This window comes from Mastigoproctus giganteus, chromosome 8 (assembly GCF_048544385.1).
Source record: "Mastigoproctus giganteus isolate SK-2022 chromosome 8, ASM4854438v1, whole genome shotgun sequence".
Lineage (NCBI taxonomy): Eukaryota > Metazoa > Arthropoda > Arachnida > Uropygi > Thelyphonidae > Mastigoproctus > Mastigoproctus giganteus.
Genome location: NC_143582.1, coordinates 220,064,720 through 220,088,093, shown reverse-complemented (window position 1 = coordinate 220,088,093; position 23,374 = coordinate 220,064,720). Strand labels below are relative to the sequence as shown.

Here is a 23,374-nt window from a genome sequence, read left to right as displayed (position 1 = left end):
GCTTCCAATATATTTATGGCTAGTATATCCAATTGACGAAAAGGGGATTGAATGCCATCCATTGTCCCTTCTAAGCTGAAATTATTCCCCTTTGGGAATACTGCAAATACTGATATCTGTCGAACAGAAGACAGTTTATGTTCACCTACCGTAATGAATTACTTGCGGTAACATGAAGAGTAACTTCCTCTTTGATTTTACTGCAAGAAACTCTGAGAACAAAACATCTGTTCTAACTGCATACACTTATTGTTACTGTCCTGACATTATTTCTAGATGACAACTACTACCATGCAAAAAAAGATTACTGTACTTTGGTTTGATATTACGATAAGATTTTGATCTCCCCTACCGTAACAAATTACTGGCAGTAACATGAAGGGTAACTTCCGCTTTGGTTCTACTGCAACGGACTCTCAGAACAAAACACCTGTTCTAACTGCATAGGCTTATTGTTACTGTCCTGACATTGATTCTAGATGACAATACTTTCCATGCAATAAAGGATTACTGTACTATAGTTTGATCTTACCATAAGGTTAGAATGAAACACTTCCCAATATTTCCAGAGGGATTGACTACTATTTGCTGAATTTACAGCAAAGAAGTTTTCACAATTATACATATGTAGAAGGCGAAAACACATACTCCACCCAAACAAATTATTTTCACTACAAGAGAGAGCTACAAGAAAGAGTTGAGGGGGGGCTCAACGGATTTTCCACATTTCTTGCTTCTGCGCAACGCGAGAACTTCGATTTAAGTACTGACAACCGTTGATATTTCACATTTAGATTTCAGACTTATTTTCATATTTAGATTTCAGATTTACCTTAGAAAATGCATAGGAGTTACTTGGAAGGGAATTAGGAAGAAAGGGCAGCTGATGAGCAGTCATCATCAGAAGATGATAGCTCCTTCTGTGAGGAAATGGACCATCGGAGCAGCACGGAGACAAGCGATGGCAGTGACAGTGACTGGGAGCAGCTGGAGGAGGAGGTATATATCGGGAAGGATAAAAGCACGGTGTGGAGGAAAGTTGCCCCTCGTCTAAATATTCGCGCAGCTCGAGGTAACATTATTCATTTACCAGGTGTGAAAGCTGCAGGTAAGTCCGCCAAATCACCAATTGATTGTTTTTTTATTATTTTTCGATAATGAAATGATAACCCATATAGTGAAACATACTAACGAATATGTTGATAAAATATCTTCTAATTTTTCGTTGGCCAAAGATGCTAGAAGAACAGATAATGAGATGAAATGAGAGCTTTGATAGGTATTTTAATATTGTCAGGAATGTCTGGGCTAGCAGGGATAAACGCAGAACATATGCGGCGTAAAGATGGACTTGGTCCAGAATTGCTGTCATCGGTTATGACCCATAAGAGGTTTTCATTCCTCCTTCGGGTTATGCGATTCAATAGCAAGAGTGATAGACACATTAGAAACGAATCGGACCAACTTGCAGCGTTTTGTGAAATTTTTTTCATGTTTTTGGAGAGATGCCAGAGATTTTACTCACTTTCGGAGTATGTAACTGTAGATGAACAATTAGTGCCATTCAGGGGTAGATGCTCATTCCTTCAATACATCCCAAGTAAACCGCAAAATATGGACTGAAAATATTCACATTAGCCGATGCTAAGATGTGTTTCACGTTCAATATGGAAGTTTATGTGGGGAGACAACCTCCTGGGCCATATACCCTGTCAAATTCGCCCCTCGATGTGGTGATTCGGTTTGTTCGCCCAATTGAAGGAACCAACCGTAATTTGACCACAGACAATTGGTTCTCCAGTGTGCCTCTGGCTTCTAAATTAAGAGAAAAAAACATTACTCTTGTTGGCACACTAAGAAAAAATAAATGTGAGCTACCAGCTGAATTGGTCAATGTGAAGGAACACGAGCCGACTAGTAGTTTGTTCGCATTCCAAGATCAGACCACAGTTGTGTCCTATGTACCAAAAAAAAAAACCAGAAATGTGATCCTAATATCGACTAAGCACCACGACGATACTATAGATCCTGACAGTGGCGACAAAAGAAAGCCGGAAATTATTACGTTTTATAATATGACCAAAGGTGGAGTTGATGTCTTCGATGAAATGTGTGGAACGTATACTACTTATTGGAAAACCAGAAGGTGGCCAATGGTACTTTTTCACAGGATTTTGAACATTGCTGGAATAAATGCCTTGGCTATTTTCCGTAGCAATAATCCAGAAGTGAGACTCCCTCGAAGCGAGTTTCTCGCAGAGATTGGAAAAAGTTTAGTGAATCCACAGCTCCGTAAAAGAGCGGCCACGGTAACTCTTAAAAAATATCTTCGTGCGAAAGCAGCGAAATATGCTTGTATTCCACCAGAAGAAATTCCTGGACCTTCCCAACAGTGTCCACCTAAGCCAGGTAGATGTTACAAGTGTCCCAGGAAGAAAGATCGTAAAACAAAGAAATTCTGCGAAGCATGTTTAGAACGAGTTTGTAAGGAGCACTCGAAGACTGTCTGTGAATTATGTTTTGGGAAGATACCTAAAGAAAATGTTCAAAGTAGTGACAGTGATGACTAAAAATACACACTTATCAAGTTGGCTTTTTTTTATTTAGCTAAACTACTTTATATTAGCATACATAATTTATATGTATATTTATATACACAAACGTAGCAAAAATTATGTATGCTAATATAAAACAGTACGGCTAAATAAAATAGTCTACAAATGTGTGTGTGTCGCTACTACAACTTTTTCACCAGGTCACTTCTTATGAGACATTCTTTCAGAAGTGGGGTGTTTCTTGCAAGTTAGTTTGAGCAACATAATGCAGAAGGCCTTAGTTTTATTCTATCTTCCTGGTGCACTTGTACATTATGACAAAGTAGATTTAGTTTATATTTAGAATTCAGCATTGCTTTTCATTATTCAAGCAGATAAGTTCAGATTTTTTTTTTATTTTAATTAATTTAGAAATTAGCTTGATACAGCTTCTTCATATTCATTTAGGGATTACACTATTACAGATATATATTCATTTAGGAATAAGACTAATAGAACTTTTTCATTCAGTTCGGTTTACTAATGGAAATTTGCACACTTTTTTATTCAGTTAGAAATTAAATTTACAATATTTATAACTTTTCTTATATTCCTTTAGGATTACACTAGCACAGTTTTTTTTTATTCGTTTAGAATTACATTAGCACATTTATTTAATTTTTATTTGTTTAGGATTACATTAGCACATTTATTTATTTTTTTATTAACGTAGAGATTAAGTTGACACATCTTTTTTTATTCATTTAGGTTTAGGTTACCACATCTTCCTTATTTAGCTAGAGATTAGCTAAACATAGCTCATTATTTTTATTGCTAGAGATTAGATTGACACGTTAATTTTTTTTTTTTTAAATTCATTTAGGGATTATATTAGTATTAGCATAGCTTCTTGGTTAGGTGCGTACACTTCAGAAGGATCAGAAATCTTCTTTTGGCTGGATGCAACTGTACTTCTGCAGCTTTCACATGAAGTAGTTTTGGCAGAGACCAAATGGCTACTCTTTTTTAGAGTTGCGTGATTTCATTACTGATGCCAATCTCTATGAGAAGCTCTTCGTGTGTATTATTCACTTCTGGATTTTTGTTCTGCGGGTTGTTTATGGTATTAATTCCTGAAATGTCAGGAATCCAAAAAAAAAAAACGCCATTGGTCATTTTCTGCTTTCCTGAGACATGAATTAGATCACATTTCATCCTATGGGTCTATTCCACATTTGATCATATTGAAGCATAATTTCTGGCTTTCTACTGTCACCACCGTTGCTATCTATAGAGCTGTCAAAGTGGGTTGTGTGGGAGCACATTTCTGGTTTTTTTTGTGATATTCAGCTGGCAGTTCTCTTTTCTTTTTTTTTTCAGCGAGCCAACAAACAGTGTTTCCTTGTAAAATTTTAGTAGTCAAAGACAACGCTAGAACCAGCTGTTATAGGAGCATATTGTGATTAGTTTCTTCAATAGGGCAAACAAGCTGATTCATCACATCCGGACGTTCTTGAAAAGTTGTCTTTCAACATAAATCTCCATATTCTTTGTGTATAAAATCATATTTGCATAGCATAATGTAGTATGCAGTTCACATTTTGCTATTTTACTGGTACGTATTCAGGAAAAAAAAGAACATTTATCGTTGAATGAAACTAGCTGTTTATCTTCAGGATATTACAGCACTATGTAATTTCTTCAGCATCTATCTAAAAACAAATACCAAAAAATCTGTAAATGCTGCTAATCGGTCTGTTTCTTTCTCTTTTGAGTTTGTTACTTCGGACCAACCATTATTATTACACATATTTTCCAAGTTTTAACTTGCTGCATGATACGTTCCTAAAAAGTTTGTTAGAAAGCTAATTTCATTGTTATCTGTTCTTCTAACATCTGGCGTGAATCACTATCTGGGTTAACATTACATTATCGAAAGGACAATCCTATAGTGATTGGTGTTCTTGCTGCAGCCCTCGTACCGGGCAGATGACATATAATGTTCTGGGCTGTGTGGATATTTTGGAAGCCAGCAGTTTTTCTTCATTCGGTGACTTTATTCTTTCCGATATAGTCACGCTTTGTGCTGTTGTGATGTTCACTTTCTTGGCAGTCATCTTCATCAGTGGATGCTGAAGTTTCAATAAGGCATCCATCCCTATTGTAACCTTCAGCGCTGGAGTCTGGTTTCAGAGGTTACAGAATAAAACATTTCAAAAAAAATTAATTTCTATAAAAAGGAGCATACTACTAGCCCTGATGCATGCCTATTGTACAGTTTTATCAGCTCTTCAAGTGCTGGCAGGATCTATTCCACTAGATCTTTACGTAGTTTACAGAGGGTTGTGTTACAGATTGAAAACAAGCAATTCCAACCGACTTCTTTGATATTAGAATCAACATGAATAATCATAACATCTAAGGTGAGAAGAAAAACAACAGGAACAAACTTTCTACCCTATGACAGACACAATGGGACATATCGCTGACCGCGCAGGTTACTAGAAAGTTTTCTCTAGAGGTTACCTACCTAACAGATAAAGGCAGAAGATAATGGTTCTCCCTATCAATGCAGAAGTCATATCTCATCACTGGACACTGTCGCTAAACGATAAACTGTGCAAATTCGGACTTTTTCATACTAACTTCTGCTCTTGCAGACAACGTGAAGGGTGACAGCATGTGTTATTTGACTGTGACATTTATGAGGACTTGAGAAAAAAAATTGTGTTAGAGATTTTCATCCTGGATTGGAACATCATCTTGTGGAAAACAAAGAAATTCATTCCACCTTTCAGAACTTTGCTTCTCTTGTTTTCGAAAGATGCTGATCTATTGGACAAACACCAACTGCTGCCATCTGATTTGTTTTTACCTGGGCACTATTTGTGTTATATGCAGAATGTAAATATGTACTGATGAACCATATACCAGCTTAGTTTCAGTTCTACTATTATGTTTTATGCTGAATGTAAATATGAGTGTTAACATATTATTATAAAAATAAAGATATTTATTTGAACTTCATTTTGCTTTGCTGTGTTAAAAATATGACAAGCCAAAATTTACTTTTTTTAAATTTTTTTTGGTAGAAAGTATCAATAAATTACAGCCATTAGAATGTCATAAACAAGAGACAAATAAAAAAAAAAAAGTAGTATACCCTAATCAAAAATAAAAAAGAACGCAATCAGATTTTGGAAAGCATTATCTTTTCAGATAAAACTCAGTAAGAGGAAACAACCATTCTGTGGAACAAAACTTTCGCATGCAACATTGCATATTGCAATTCAATAGCACAGCACAGGAATACACTGAACACAAACATTATTCATGATAACATTGTTTATTTATAAATTACTTGCATTTCATACACGTAATAATATAATATTGTTTACTAATAATTAATGATTACACTATTTTTTCTAAAATTGAAAAAGATTTGGATTTCATTTATTATAACACTGCCAAGTAGTTAGCTTTGGACCTTTGACAACCTCCTGGCCTGCTTCCCACAAAAAAAGAAAAAATACTTTTATTTTTTTCTCTCTCTACGGTAAAAATGCAAAATATTGTTCCCTAAAACAATTGCAGTAAAGCAATGTGGATTTCTCAAATGCGTGCCAGACCAAAATCGGACTAATTAGTACTTCCGCATCCTAGGATGAACTGACTAATTAGAACTCCAGCATCTGTGATGAAACGTCATGCACACCGATATCATTTGCTACAGCAATAATATAAAGAAACGAAGCAAAATATTGTAACAGAGCTATAATGCAAAATAATGTTAGAAAGTAAAAATGCAAAATATTGTTCTCTAAAACAATTGCAGTTTCGGCATCCTAGGATGAAGCTGACTTAGAGCTGCAATGCTGTTTTTTATTATTATTATTATTATTATTATCTTGCAATATATAAATCCAATGAAAGAATTTATCTCTTGTATAGTTTTAACGGAGGTTAACATAAAAAGTGAGGAAATTTCCAATTATAACATACAAGGTTATGATAAGGTCTATATATTGAGAGAGTTGAGAAGGGGTGGAGGAATAATAATATACTATAGAACATGCTTTAGGGCAATACAGGTTTACCACTTAACTCAGTCTTGTGAAAACTGCTGTGTCAAATTATTAGGAGAAGACTCAGAAAACACATTCATGATTTGTGCTTTTTACAGGCCACCATCAGATTCAATAAACAGCTTCCTAATAGAATTAGAAAACATTATTTTGCAATGGGACGACATACAAACAGATAAGACCATACTAGTAGGAGATTTTAATATTAATTTACTAGCCGATGTAACTGATAATGTGATACCCAGATACTCTGCAATCTTAAACAATTATGGATTTGAACATACCTTAATTGGAATAACTAGACAACAAAGGATGGAGGGTAATAGAACAGTCAGCTCTTGTTTGGACCACCTAATTACAAATATCAAGTTGAAGTATGCTAATTCCTACATACTATTAAATCAACTTTCAGATCACAGAACATGTATACTAATAGTAGATATGTATTCAAAACAACACCCATGTGAAGAAAAAAAATTAACAAATGCTATGAAGAAAAATTATTTATCAACAGGGAAACTGAAACAGAACATAGGAACCTTGTTAATACAAGAGCAAGCATCATACACAACAAATGTAAATGTTTTTTCAAATAAGATAATACAAATTATAAACAATTCGAGGTTTAATACCGAGAGAAAAGTTAATCACACAGCCAACAACACAAACACTGGGAGTAGCAGGATTAAGCTTAGGAAACCTTGGATGACTAAAGAAATAGAAGAACTAATGGTACAAAGGGATAAATATTACAGGCAGTTTAGAAATTGTCAATCAAAGAAAGAACATTATCACAATTATAAAACACTCAGAAATAAAGTGACAGGTATGATAAAAAAGCAAAAAAACACTTATTACAATCATCTTTTCATGGATAAGCAGATAACACAAAAGGATAAATGGAGCATTATAAATAACATGTTAAGTACAAGGAAGAAAAAGTCAACGGTAAAGCAAATTAAAACTCTAGTAGAACAGATTTCTGGTGCAAACAAACAATATGAGGCTGCAAATAGGTTTGCCAAAGCTGTATTAGATCTCAACAGATATTTAATACATTATTGCCAAAATTCCTTTACTCAACAAGATAGGCTTCCTCAGATAATGAACTCTTGTGTAGTCTTAGCTCCACATTATACTGAGATTCTTAAAATTATAGAACAATTAAAGAACAAGAAATCTTACGGACTGGACTGTATTACAGTAACCGAAGTAAAGAGAAACAAAGAACAGTTCTCTGTTCTCTTGGTAGAGCTAATAGCACGGATGTTAGAGTCGGGAAGCTATCCTACAAACTTACTGTCATTTAAGATAATTCCTATATATAAAAAGGGACCACCAGATGACTTTTGCAACTACAGACCAATAACAATACAGTCAGTTTTAAATAAGATAATAGAAAATTATATATTTTTCCATATAAGCAAATATTTACATCAATATGGACTGTTAAACAGCTCTCTATTCTCATATCAGAAGGGCAAGAGCACACAGACATTATTAGAGAACTTAATAGACTCTCTAAACTTACATTTAAACAACAATAACTTCATATTGATTTTATTTATAGATTTGACCAAAGCTTATGACCTAATTGATATCCCAATATTGCAACAGAAATTACTGAAATATGGAATAAGGGGAAGACTCAATCAACTACTAGCAAATTATTTAACCAAGAGAAAAATAACAGTAGAAGTAGAAAATACAAAGGGGAAATCTTATAATGTAAAGAGAGGAGTACCTCAGGGCACTCATGCTGGGCCAATCATGTTCAACATCTATATAAATGACATATTCGAAGTAATTAAGAACTCCTTTATAAAAATTTATGCAGATGATATAATCTTATATACAATAGGAAAGGACCTAACAAAAATGGCGAATGATTTACAACAGGATGCAATACATTTACAATCTTGGCTGCACGATAATAAATTAGCACTCAGCTTTGAAAAAACTAAATTTTTGGTAATAAGGCCTCCTCATCAAACCTTGGACATTCAACGCTCTATCAAATTGCACAAACATGATTGCCTACATGAACAGAATTTCCAGAATTGCGAATGTCTAACTGTGGAAGAAGTCTCAAATCATTGTTACCTTGGGTTATGGATCGACTACAGTCTAAGTTGGATAATGCATATAACAAACTTGTACAAAAAAATGAGATTTTATGTGTACTTTTTCTACTACATTAAGAATAAGTTAAATCTTAGAACAAAAGTAACCTTATATTATGCATTAGTGGACTCCCAACTCAATTATTTAGTAAATATATGGGCACGAGCAAATAAAACAGAAATAAGGGCAATAGACAACTTAATGAATAGGATTCTGAAACTTTTAATGGGGACAAACTCTTGGAATGACCTGAATAAGAGAAGGCAATTTTTGTTGAAACATAAAATATTGTATCCAGTTCAAAAACTAAAGTTAAATCTATTCTTAAAAAATCTTAACACTATTTTTGAAGAGTCGAATCTGCAAAGAAATGTCTCACATAATTTAAGGAACCCAAAAGCAATTACTTTGCCTCACCCTAGGATACTAAATAGATTTGGAGATAGGCACACAATGAATGTAATAAACAACTTGTTGGCTAGCATTGATTTCAGGCTCAGGAGAAGTTATCCCATCTCCAAATTAAAATTCCTAATAAGAAAATTCTTGATACTCAATGACACAGTAGATTAGAATTGATATGCAGATAAACTACCTCTGTTTACAGTGTGGAATATACTATGTGTAGTGACTTCATAGTCTTTTCTGTAAGATAACAAATTTGTACAAAACTTGTAAAGGAAGAACTACAACTTGTTGTCAAGAAATTTACTTTTCTTAACAAGTTCATTTATTGTAAACGAATTCTCTTGATAAATAAAATTGTATTGTATTGTATTGTATTATTTATTTTCTTTATTTATTTTTTGTTTTTGTATGGGCGGCTCCTAGAACAAAAGTTCATCTCGGCCTCGTTGCTCTGTTCAATTTTTATGCATTGTAAGGGTAAGGCCAGTGTGTGTCGTGAAAAAAAAAAAAAAAAAAAATCATCACGCTTAGGAATATCCCATGTTGGAGATGAAGACAGATGAAAAGGAAGGCAAGAGAGAGAGAAAAAAATTTTTCATCCCGCACGGGAGAAAGTGACAGGAAAGAAAAACTGTTTGTGAGCTTATGTGTGTGTTCTGTATTGTGATGTTGTATTTGGGCATTCTGGCTACCTGGAAGCAGCAATCACCTGGACGACTGCCTCCAGGTACTGGTCCCTAGCAGGAGGGCAAGATCTCTCCTACTAACTGCACGCCCTCCTCCCTGGTAACTACTACTAGTAGTAGTAGTGGCATGTGATGCAAGAAAGCAAATGTATGAGCTTATTGCAGCATCAGCCAAAAAAAAAAGTTTCCCAGGGAGGAATAAGATGAAGAGAGGGAAGGAGAAAAGAGGAGCACTATCCCGGCCCAGGGAAGCCCCAATCCAGGATGGATTGCTAGAACAACACAAGAAGAAAAAAAAAAAATAATAATAATAATATAATAAAATAAAATAAATAAATAATAATAAATAAAATAAATGAAAGTTAGCGCTCTGGACCTTTGACAATCTCTTGGCCTTCTCCCCACCAAAAGGGTATTTTTTATTTCTCTCTCTCTCTCTCTCTCCAGGGTCGGACTAGAAAGGGTGGACTCCCTCCCCTAAGGAGTTTAAAACTTCAAGTGAAAGAAGGGAATTGGAAATTTCATGAAAATGAACCCTGTTTTTCTTCATTCGGTGAACGGCTACTCTGTCAGCGCAAGAGAAGTGAAATTACATTTGCAGCTCAGAATGGAATTCAAACATTGAAACACATGACATTTTATGGTGAATTTTTCGGGCGTTGTGTGATAATGAAAATTCAATTTTTCTCTGGAAATTTTTTGATGATATCAAATGCATATCAAGGAAATATTGAAGTATTCAATAACAATTACTTACAATTTCCCAATCCCTCACTACGAGTAACAAATTGTTCTCACAATCTGTTACTAGCTGCGCATTTTTTTTTTTTCGTTTGTACACCAGGTGAGATGAATGTGAAGTTCCTTCGATATCAGTTTTCGAAGTTTATAACGCAGCTATGAATAGAAATATTTTCTTGATATTTCGTAAGATCAAATATACATCCATGAAACTGCTGTTCCGATTTAGTCCTCTAGAAACAATTACAATAAAGCGAACTTTTTTTTTTTTATGAAACGCGCATTATAGTGATCAGTTTTACGACAGTTTTTTCTTTCCGTTTCCAGAATAGCTTCCAGTAGATGAATTTCCTTGATTTTTTTTAGTAGATAATACATATTGAAGAAAGGAAATGCAATATTTTAGTTTTTCAAAACCAATTCGTTGCAATTCTTTCGTACAACAATTACGAAAAGCAATAAAGCTACTGTTGTGAGTGAGCCATGCAAATTAGTGTTCGCAAGTAATGATGCTCAACTGTTTGTTTTCCACGAAAGTTGTTTACAGTTTCATTTTCTCCTTGGATCACCTTGGTAACGCTAATGACGTAAGCCTGACCAGTCAATTATCTCTCTGCGTGCGTTGATTTGTTTTAGCCAGAGGCGCCGAGCTGACGCACGAATTTTTGAACTAATGCTGTAACGCGTTTTATTTTCAAAGCTTGGATCTTGTTTTGCCGGCATCAAAATTTAATAAATTGAAATGTGATCGTACATTTTTGCTGTTTTAGAGTGAATTAATAGTTTTTGCTGAGCGCTAAAGGTAGGAAATCAAAGAATATACTTCTGTTTATGTATATTGAGAGTTTCAATTTTGTAAAGTGAGAAGAAATTATGAAAATTATTAGTTTTCTTTGGGGGGGGGGGGGAGCAACTTTCGAGTTAGGGTTAAAAATTAGACAAAAACAGGGCGGACTTAGACTGGGTTAAGCTCTTTTCCTTCTCTTTACATCTTTCTACTTTCTGCTCTTCGTTTTTCCGTCCGTTGAACTATTAGTGTAATACGAGGGTGATTCGGACATTCTCACTTTTCTTATTCTTACTATCTTCGCCTCTATATTTTTAACTTCTTTTCCCTCCCTTACCTTGCATTGCTTCCTTTTTCTATACCGTTATCTTGTTATTTATTATTTATTTATTATTATTATTATTATTATTTTTTTTTTAAAAACTTTTAATTTACATACTTTCAACTTAAACCCACTGCGTTCTTACATACTTTCTACTCAATCTATTAATCTAAACCAGGCCCGGGCAAACTATGGCCCGCGGGCCGCATGCGGCCCGCGAGCTTTAATTGTATTTTCGAAAAAAGTTTACTTATTTTATGCCCTTTGCGACGCCTTTTTGAAAAATAAATTTGTACAGTCCATTCCGGTTATTTGGGACACATCGGGACTAGTGCATTTTGGCTTGATTAAGCGGCTGCCCCAATTATCCGAAGTTTCACGTAAATAGTTAAAAATGCAATGTACTCCCCCTTTACAATTGTTTCACTGTACAATCAAATCACATTACGATGGAGTCAGCATCGTAATGTGATTTGATAGGTAGCATGTAAAGTACCGTTCACTATTACAATGTGCAGTAAGCGCCGGTCATTGTGATCACGTTTGTGAATTGAATTTTAATTCTATTAAACAGCGATTCTAATTAGCGAAAATAGGAGGAATATTATCCACAGGTTATAAAAGTAAAGTTATATTAAACAGCACAAATTTACCCTTTATTACCTTACTAATTAAAAAATTAAATGATACGTGAAAATCGGAAGAATATACGTGATAATCGGAAGAATATACGTGATAATCGGAAGAATTAATACGTACTGTAATATGTACATACGAACTAGTTGACATTTCTGTTCACTGACATTTGTGGGTGGGGGTTAAAATTTAAAACGGTAAAAAGATAAGCAATCAATAACAAAGAACACGGTACACACAAATTGCAAGTAACAGGATACGCGCAAGTGAGAACGGAGTAACGAGTTACAAAGATTTAAAAATAGGAATGAAGAGAAGATCTGAAAATTAATTTTTTTATATGATTGAAGATTTCATGGAAGTGTAAACACATTTCACCATAATAACCCACAGAATTCCAGCTGTCGTTATTATCGCAAATTCAATAAGATCGAGTTTACTGTCCGTTTATGATAGATTTCACTAACAGAAAAGCCCAATACACAGGTGACTGCTAATTGTTTTTATTGTTTTATGGTTGTGACCTCCAGAATTTCGACCAAACCATGTGGTACCGTCGGAGACAATCGTAGGGTAATCTCCAGTGCTGGGGTCTCCTGCCCCGATTAAACGGCATGCTGTCCCAATTCCAACGGGCCCTTTTATAACAATATAATTTGCGATTATAAACTAACCGCGCGAAACTACAGTAACAGACAACTGGTGATGACGACAACAGCTTTGCTGAGGTGGCGGAGTAATAGGATAGAACTGCTGACTGCCCTCAGTTCCAGTCTGTTTTCTCTGACGGTCATCCCGCAGTTAGTTTTTTGCGTTATCTTCGGTTATCATCTTTGGTGCCAGTAGCGATAAAAATATTTACGTCCTTTTAAAAATGAATAAAAAACGAAAAATTCAACAAGAGCATCGTGTCTTCAATGAAGAGTGGAGCACAAAATATTTTTTTGCTAACATAAATAATAAGCCTATTTGTCTCATCTGCCGGGAGAGTGTCTCAGTGTTGAAAGAGTACAACATTAAAAGACATTTCACTACTAAACATTCCGAATATGGTGCCAATTTAACTCCGGAAGCGAGAAAGAAAACTGCTGATGGATTGATTCAAAATTTATCTAGACAACAAAATGTGTTTACGCGGGTAACTAAGGAACAAGAAGCTACTGTAGAGGCAAGTTTTGTTATTTCTCATATAATTGCAAAAAGCAACAAGCCTTTTTCTGATGGAGACTATATTAAAGAATGTATGACTGAAGCTTGTGGAATTATATGTCCTGACATTAAACACAAATTTGAGAATATAAGTTTATCTCGGCGAACCATAGTAAGAAGAATTGAATGTATCGATACAAATTTGAATGAACAATTATTATCAGTATTAGAATCCATAACATGGTACTCGATAGCTCTCGACGAAAGTAACGACCAAAAGAATACTGCGCAGTTATTAATTTTCATACGTGGATGTACCTCTAATTTTGAAATTATTGAAGAGCTTCTTTCGATGGAATCTCTTAAAGACCAAACAACGGGAGCAGATATATTTGAAAAAGTTGAAAAATGCTTAACAAGATATAATCTACAATGGAACAAAATGGTAAGCGTAACAACTGACGGAGCACCAAGTTTGACAGGTAAAAATGTTGGAGCGTTAAAGAAAATTCAGGATAAAATTTGTGAAAATTATCCTGATTATAATTTAATTACAATTCATTGTATTATACATCAACAAGTATTATGTAAAAATGTGTTAAAAGTTGAACATGTCACATCTTGTATTATTAAACTAGTAAATTTAATACGATCGAGGGGCCTGAAACACAGACAATTCATTAATTTTCTTCAAGATATTGAATCCGAGTACACAGATATTCCTTATCATAGCCAAATTCGATGGCTTAGCTTAGGAAAAGTTCTTCGGCGAGTATGGGATCTTAAAGATGACATCATTTTATTTTTAAAACTGAAAAATATTATGGACTTTCCCGAATTAATTGATAATAACTGGATTTGTGATTTTGCGTTTACCCTGGACATCGTGACACACTTAAATACTTTCAACACCGTGTTACAAGGGAAAACTTTATACGCCCATGATATGGTAAAAAGTTTGAATGGATTTCAATTAAAACTCCAGTTGTTCCTTCGACATTTATTAATTAACAAGGTAGACCACTTTCCAACCATGAAGTTGCTGAAGATTCCAGAAAATAAATTTGAAAAATATTGTGAAATTATCAGCGCTTTGAATGACGACTTTTCACGAAGATTTGGCGACTTCCGAAAAATTGAGACAAGTTTGGCAATAGTGCGCGACCCATTTTCAATAGAAATTGATAGTGCACCGAGTGAACTACAGCTTCAGATTATAGATCTGCAGTGTGATACCGATCTGAGAGAATTGCACCGTCGTGAGGAAATCTGTAAATTTTACAATACTCTTAATTCGGACAAATTCGACGAACTTAAAGATTTTGCCCGAAAAATGTTGGTTATTTTTGGATCAACTTACATATGTGAACAAACATTTTCCATCATGAATCTAAATAAAAATTGTTTACGATCAAGCATCACCGATGAACATTTACAAGCAGTTTTAAGAATCTCAACTACAAAATTAACACCCGAAATTAAAAAAATGGTAAAAGATGTAAAACAGTTCCATTCATCTCATTAAATTCTTGGTTGTTAGAGAATAATTTTTTGTTGTATTTCTTCTTCATGATAACAAATAATATATGTATATCTAAAAATAGGAATTTACGTGCGGCCCGGCCTTCTTTGTGAATTTCTAATGTGGCCCTTCAGCCAAAAAGTTTGCCCAGGCCTGATCTAAACACACTGCGTTTGCGTTCTTACATACTATCCACTCAATTTATTAATCTAAACACACTGTGTTGGGACTACCTTACTCATGTTTCTGGAGATTATTTATTTTTTTTTTTCCATATCTATTTCATTTTAATAGTTTCTCCATCAACATGAGTTTGCATAGAAACAGTGTTTGGTACATGATCAGGTGTAGCCCCCTGATGAAATACCTGATCTATGTACCAATTTTTAATTTTTAATTCTTTAATTTTTATCTCTATTACCCTCCCCTCTTTTTCTTTCAGCTTTTGTACATATGATTAGCCTGTTAATTCGGTATTAATTCAACCTTAATTCTACTTAATGATTATTTTTGTTATTTTTTTTTTTAGTTTCTTAACATTCTTTCTCTCATTTTTTTTATTTATTTTTTTCCAACTAGGCCTGACATTTTGTGATTAATAACTTCTCCATCTATATTTACTTTTATTTCATTTTACTTTCATTTGTAACACATACGGATTTGTGGATTATCAGATGTGTTAAATACCTAGATCTGTTGGAACCAACGTCGAAGTACATGAAGAAACATAATGGTGTATCAGAATTGGTAGTATTCTTATTACAAAATATGTACATAGTTAATTGCTAGCAGTCTAACAAGGACCCACTGAATAAAGTACTCAGTTTGTTGTTTGTTACCATGTAAATAGTATCAATAAATAATGTTATATTTAGCCCATATGAGTTTGTCAGTCATTTTGAACCTCAGCCAGTCTGTGAGGGGAATGCATTATTATTGAAACCCCCTAGAGTCTAGAATCTTCTGGGAGATTAACAAGTCAGGTGTAAAGTGGGAGGGGACAAAAAAGGGGGACATAGAAAGGTTCAAAAAATATATTAATTAAATAAGACTTATAGAATAAAGGAGTTGGAATTAAATAAATAAATAAAAGAAAATATATAATTCCCCCCCCCCACAATAGGATAAACTGAGCCTCTGGAAGCTCTTACTTACATAACAGCAATTTTTATAAATTTATAAAGATTGACTACCTGCATGTAATGAGGCGTACTTATATTACTTTTGTCTAGTTCCATCTCTGGTTTTAAGTATCTTCACACATTGATGATAAAAGATATTTACAGTGATTCTGTTTGACATACTAGAAATGGCTGCATGTGTGCATGCACAAACACATGGGGAGGGGGGTTTTTTTTTTTTTTTTTTTTAAGGAGCATTAGCAACTAAGGCCATATTGCTCCGGGATATGCGGTGGTCATTCCCTGACCTTTCCGCATCCTCCGTATTTGGTGGTGACGGGCTCGAACCCCGGTCTAATCAAGAAGCGTGTGCTACGCACTGCTGCTCCTTCCCACCTGGCTACGGAGGCGCCATATGGGGAGGGGGGGAAGAGAGAGAGAGAGAAAATAGCTCTTGGTGCTACCTTTTCCATTTAAACGAATAAGCCATTTTTAAGAACATTTAATCATATTAGCATAAAACATATACAGACTGCATGCAAAAATGACATGTTGTTAAATTGTTAGCCAATCTGTATCAATTATAGATATCTCATTTTACTTAGCTGTCTTGTCTTATTTATGTTATTGAACACAAATTATGACATACCAAGGAAAATTTAACTTAGTAGGAATCTGTAATAAAAGGGAATAACCCACATATCGTTAGGCTAAGATAAAGTAAAAGCTCAACACTATTAAGCACAAAGATCATTATAGGTACATGAGAATGTGAGAAATCTCTGCAGCCTAAAGTATAATTTTACTCATCTAGATTACAGATTGTGTTCAAGACTATAAACAGAGCTGTAATTGTTTACAGATAACCACAAATGATAATACTAACATGTATATAAATAATTACATATGTAAGAGAAACATTATATAAATTATGGAGAAAGAAGATAACCATATACAAAATGAGATGAGCTATGTTTTTAAATATAATCTAAAAAATTTCAACAATGACATCTCATAATAATATATGAAATGCTATCTCTACAGCTTGCTTGTGTTATTCTTCCATAGCTACACTGTTATGTTAACGTATAAAATGAATTAAAAAAAAAAATTACCTTGATATGCACCTCATATATGTATCAAGAATTTGATTTACCAGAGAGATTTCAGGTGTTGCCATAATTCTAAATGCAACAGGCATAAAAAAATAATGACAGAAATATCACAGCAATGCAGACCATGGTCTTTACTCTGTTCCTATAACTTATGCTTGGTCACTCTGTACAATTATTGGTACCTCAGCACAGAAGAGGAAGCCTAGTTCAGTAAGAATTCTCATCAATCATGATTTTGAATGTTCGCACACTTTCATTTATATGCACTGTCTTGTTTCTATGAATGGAGCACAGTCTATTAAGATACTTCAAAAATTTCTAAACCTTAACAATTTACATGTGAACTTCTGCATATTTTACTTTCTTTAAGATCACCATTTTATACCTAATGCACTAGTAATTTTTTTTACTGCATGATACCGTGTATGTAGCATTTCATGAGCTTTTGCTGTGTCAGTTCCTCCCAACCAGCTTTCGTAGAGTTCATTCACTTGTGTGTTATTCTCAGGCAAGCGAGATTTTAAGGACTGGTACAACTGTTCTAGCTTCCAAATTAGCATTTTTTGGTCTCCATCATTTGCTCGAATTTGAGCACCACCATTTAAACACCCTAAAAAAATAAAAATTAAAAAAAAAAAAAAAAAAAAAATTTAACAGAGAATAATTGAGCGTAAAAAAATTGTGGTATTCATTCCCAGAACTGTACAATTTTAAGTTTTATTCTATAATAACACAGTCTCTCAAAATGGCGATTACTTTCAAAGCTAATATAACATCCGTGAAATAGCGTAACAAGCAAAATGATTGCTGGTATATATACTAGGTTGTCTTAAATAAGCCTAATATGCAGGGTGATTGCCTAGATGGAGTACATTCACAGATGTGAACAGGTGATCAGGATAATACATCAGAAGCTAGTGCAAAAATACTAACTGATCAAATAAAGTTTACCGTATTACAAGTACAAGCTGTGGGCCATACTAGAGACCTCTACTCACAGACTACACTGGACTGTGCCATAATAATGCACAAGATGATCCCATACAACAGAGCAGACATAACCCTCATTGACAAGAAGGAAATGGCTACCTACTTGATCAACATAGTGGTGCCCAACACCAGCAATCTTCAAAAGACCAGGAAGTACTCAGACCTAAGACAGGAAGTCAAAGATATGCGGCATATGGAACAAGTAATGACCATCCCAATCACCAAGTCAACCATCACTACGGTGCCAAAGCGCCTCTGTAAGAACATAGCAACAATAGGCCTCCAAGGGAACAGAAAGCCATGATCCTGAACTCCTGTTAGTAAAAGAGTGCTAGTAAGTACTAGCAGAGTGGATAGAAAGAGTGTGTTTCAACCAACAGTAATAATAACAATAATAATAGTAACTAGACACAACCAACAACCCCATGCACTTGGTACCAGTACCTGTCAAAGGGCAGAAAACAATCCCATAAAGAAGAAAAAAGTTTTTATAATAATAATTCACCTGGAAATACCAGTTGATCAAAGAAAGTGTACTGTATTACAAGTAAGAACCACAGACTGTACTAGAGATCCCAACCCACAAGCTGTTCTGAGACTGTGACATAATAACAGACAAGACAATCCCACACAGCAAATAGGACATAACCCCCAGTAAGGTCTGTTGTGTAGGTTATGTCAACCAGAGAGGTAGCCTTTTCCTTCCACAAGAAGGAAAAGGCTATCTAATCGACATAGCAGTTCCCAGATACAGAAACCTCCAGTAAACCTAGAAGGAAAAGATAAGGAAGTGCACAGACCTAAAACAGGAGGTCAAAGAAATGTAGTATATGAAACAAGCGACAACCATTCCGTTCACCATGTCATCAACTACAAGCAAGGTGCCAAAGCCCCTACACAAGAGCCTAGCAGCCATACCTCCCAGAGAACCTATAAGGAACTCCAGAAATTCGCAATCCTGAACACCTGTAGGATAGTCAGACAGTTCCTTGACCAATAACAACTATCCTGTAACACTTGGTACTAACTAGTGTCCACCACTGGTTGAAAACCCCACCCCCCATAATAGAGAACTGCAACATAAGAAAGAGGAGCCAATTAATAGTGTAAGAATCGTAAAAGCTTCAGACCTTGAGAAGGCAACAGCTACAACTTAGACTATCTAGCAAACTGAATGAACTTAGTAAAATTAAAAAGTAATCTTGTAATGGTACCACCTTGAAATATATCTGAGGCAATAAGAAATATTTTTTTCCCTTAAGCATTATTTAATGTTATATAATTACATAACAATTGTACATGTAAGATTAAAATATAACTAAATCACATTTAGGTATTGCCACCAAGCAAAACTGTATTCATATTAAAATCATTAGTGAAAAGATTTAAAATCCTTTAAAATACCTGAAGGACAAGCCATAATTTCCACAAAATGATAAGGGCACCTCTTTCTTTTGATTTTCTGTACTATATTTTGAATGTTACGAAAACCATTAGCAATGGCAAACCTTAACAGCACCTTATCATCTTTCTCAAGAATAACTTCTTGTAAATCTTGATTCCTGTTTTAACAAATAAACAAACAAAAAAAAAAAAATTTTTAAATTTCACTGAATACATATACTGTAGAATATCAGTCATCAGAGATTTGCATTTGAAGGTTTAAATGTAAATCTCTGATCACACAAATATGTGATTATTCTTTAAAATGTAGGTAAATAAACAGTTTACAACATAAACCAATAGGTCTGCTATTACTCTTATATCATTTAGTATCAGAGCCTGTATTCTGGGATACAAGCTAAACAAAATTAACACAAGAGAGGAAATAAAAAGCATAATGTGCATGACAGTAAGTTGCATAACTCAAACATTTCTTTAAAAACTTATGCTTTACTTAGCTTTCAGCCTACCTTAGAACTTTGAATTTCAGTTCCGTAATTTTCTCATTATATAATTTATCTGCAGCATACTTGAATACATGTTCACAATAGCCTCCTGATCCAGTGCCCTCATGTGTAACCAATTCTCCATCCTGGAGACTTGTAAATCTGTATAAAATAGAAATTAGAGGTGTTTACGACTCATCAATTATTCATAGTCACCTGAGGGTGAATATTATCATTAATCATATTTTTTGTCATGTAGATTAGAATCACTGTCGAGTCAAATGTGTGTACTATCATAATTTCGCCTGACCACTCAGCAATGTCAGGCATAGCTAATTCATGGGTGAAACAATTTATGTATAATATTTATATAATATTAATGTAAATATAATATTTATGTTTAAAGTATGGAAGAACAACACAGAGCAAGTCCGAAACCCTGCGGCACCTATAGCAGCATACTGGTTGCGTGGCCAACCGCCTCCCCCAGCTGCCAGCTAAGGACCAAGAAGAAGAAGAAGAAGAATGTATAATACTCTTCTATGCAAGAGCTAAGGAAGTTACGGGTTTTCCACTGAGATAAAAGAAAAGATTAATAGCATATAAATATAATGCTCCTCCTAGAAATAAGTCTAAATTGTATTTTTTACTTTTATTCCTATTAGATGAGAGAACATATCTGTTAGAATTTCTTTTACGGGACTGTACAACATGGCAAAGAAATAACATCTGGATGGTTGTCAGCAGTTGGCCCATCTATATCCATTTAGTGAAGAGCCACTGAAAGGATATGGATGGGTCAGCCACTTATGGAGGTTGCTAGGCTTACTGTGTCCAAAAGTATCATCTCAAGTCTGTGGAAACAGATACAGGATATAGTAATATATAACCACAGTAAAGAAAGTCATCCATGAGTAACAACTTGAATAGATGACCAATGTCTGGCCTTAACAACAAATGATGTTCAACTTGCATTGAGCTCTCATCAGCTGCAGGTTGTACTGTGTCAAGGTATAAAGTGTCTTGCAGGCTTAAACAAAGAGGACTCTATGCTGGGAACCCTGCAATTTGTATGGCACCAGCCCTGCAATAATTTGGCAGGGTATATGTCACCTCTGATCCAGGTTCTCTTATTAATTACATTATCTTTTAAAAGCAGGGCACTTATAAGCAGTCGCTTTAAAACAGTACATTGTAAAGCCATTATACCATTTTGCAAATATAAAATATCCTCAGATTAGTAATGTGAACATCATTTGAAAATTTTCAGCTGGGTTCTGCTTGTTGGAGCCTGTATTATGGATATTTTTCTGGGTCTGCAGATTTATAAATATGCCTCTGACCTGATTCTACATGAGTGCTTATTTATCGTAGAATGCAGTGCACTGAATAATGGAATCAGTTTCTGTATAATGTATCAGCCTTCCAACATATAGGAAAAAGATGGTTTGGATGGTGGCGGTGAGGAGATAATGGTGTGGAGGGGATCATTAGTGGCTTCCTGTCCATGTTTTTGTACGTGGAACCTTAATTGCTTGACAGTACAAAGATGAAATCTTAGATTCTTAAGCGAGGCTGAGTACAGTTGATCCAGAATTTCTTTTTATGGAAAATGCACTTCTCTGTAGGGTTGAGTTGGCCGATGAGGTCCTGGGATGCTAGGAAATCCATAAAATAGAGTAGTTAGCCAAATCCCCAAACTTAACCTAATAGAATATATATATATATGTGTGTGTATGTATGTATGTATGAGATGCTTTGGAGAGGCAAAGTGAAAGTCTCCACCCTCCTCAACAATCCTTCATGAGCTAAGATCTACCCTTAAAAATCAAAAAGGATTTATTGCTGACCTCTGAAATAACCTACTGGCAGTACGAAGGCTCACTGCGATAGTTATATAGCAGTGAGGAGTAATCACATCTCTTATTGATCCCATTGATATGTGATATGAAATTTGTATGATTTTTGTGGGTTAGTGATTATTATTTCGTGATATGCGCTTGTATTTTTTGGTAGGTTTTGTGAGTTATTCATTTATGGATATGTACAGAATTTTATTGAAATCTTGAAAGTAGAAGGAAATATTTCTAAAAATGTATAAGTTCCAGTTAACACTTGTAAAATAATTATAATATTACTACAATAAGCACATGCATATTGAGACAGTTATTATAGATTTACAATAGACCCAAAAGGTTGAGTTCTATCCATGAAAATTAATGTTATAAATGGGTTAAATTGTATTGAAGAATATACTGGTTACTTTTAATGTGGTGTAAACTTTATATCTATGTGGTCATGCCAGAGTATAAACAGAACTTTCTTTTTGTAATACAGTAATACCCCGAAGTTACGCGATAGGTGGGTCCGACGAAAATCGCGTAAGTCGAATTCGCGTAAGTCAGGGTACAACTTTGCATATAAATACATATAAATTTTGCTTAATTGGGACCAAGGACTAACAAAAACACTAGTTTAGAAGAAAAATATTAATACAATTGCAGTTCTTTATACATATTAATACAAAATATGTATTAAAAAAACAAATGACTTACGTAAAAAAGTTATTTCGATGTCGATGGCTTCATAAAATCTAACAAATTCGGCTGACGACACAGCGCGTTCTTTTTTTCACGCAGAATTTCTTCTTAGCAAGCTAATAATTTTTTTTATTCCTTGCTTTGTAGCTATAACGCGTTCTTCGTTCCATGTGCTTTTCGCCGTTGCTTCATTTAGGCCTGTAGCACGTGCAATATCACATGGTCTTTCATTTCACTCAAAGCGTTTCACAATTTCATATTTTTTCTCTATCGACAGAGGCGGACTGGCCATAAGCCTTATCGGGGAAACCCCGGTGGGCCAGTGTGATTTTGGCCATAAACCATAGTATGAGGCCACTATAAATTTTCCTGGGTAAGAATTTTTGACCCAGTCCGCCTCTGTTTATCGATAATTGCTTTTCTTTATCTCTCTGAATCTGCAGTGTCTTCACCAGGACGCTTCCTTTTCACACCTTTTAATTAAGTATTTTACTCATTTTTAGGGAATAAAGCACAATTACAAAACGAGGAGGCACGCTTGATACGCATAAACAAAGCTGCGCGCATGTAGCAACTGAATAAACAACACCATAAAGGCACTATTAACACCTCACATTTCTAGGGGTTACTACCATAAAACAATAAAAATCCAGTTGCGTTTCTGCTAGTGAAATCTGTTATAAACTGGTAGTAAACTCGATCTAATTGCATTTGCGATTATACCG

General features: G+C 34.7%; 1 protein-coding gene across 1 annotated transcript in view; it reads right to left on the bottom strand.

The window, feature by feature from the left end:
* Positions 1-17,601: 17,601 nt before the first annotated feature.
* Positions 17,602-23,374, bottom strand: part of LOC150082310 (cytosolic Fe-S cluster assembly factor narfl) — a 60,553-nt gene continuing 54,780 nt past the window's right edge. The window contains exons 10-12 of the mRNA XM_090380137.1: positions 20,134-20,271; positions 19,625-19,782; positions 17,602-17,840 (exon numbers count right to left, since the gene is read on the bottom strand). Coding sequence (XP_090236263.1) covers positions 17,602-17,840; positions 19,625-19,782; positions 20,134-20,271 — 535 coding nt within the window. The remainder of the gene's footprint in view (positions 17,841-19,624; positions 19,783-20,133; positions 20,272-23,374) is intronic.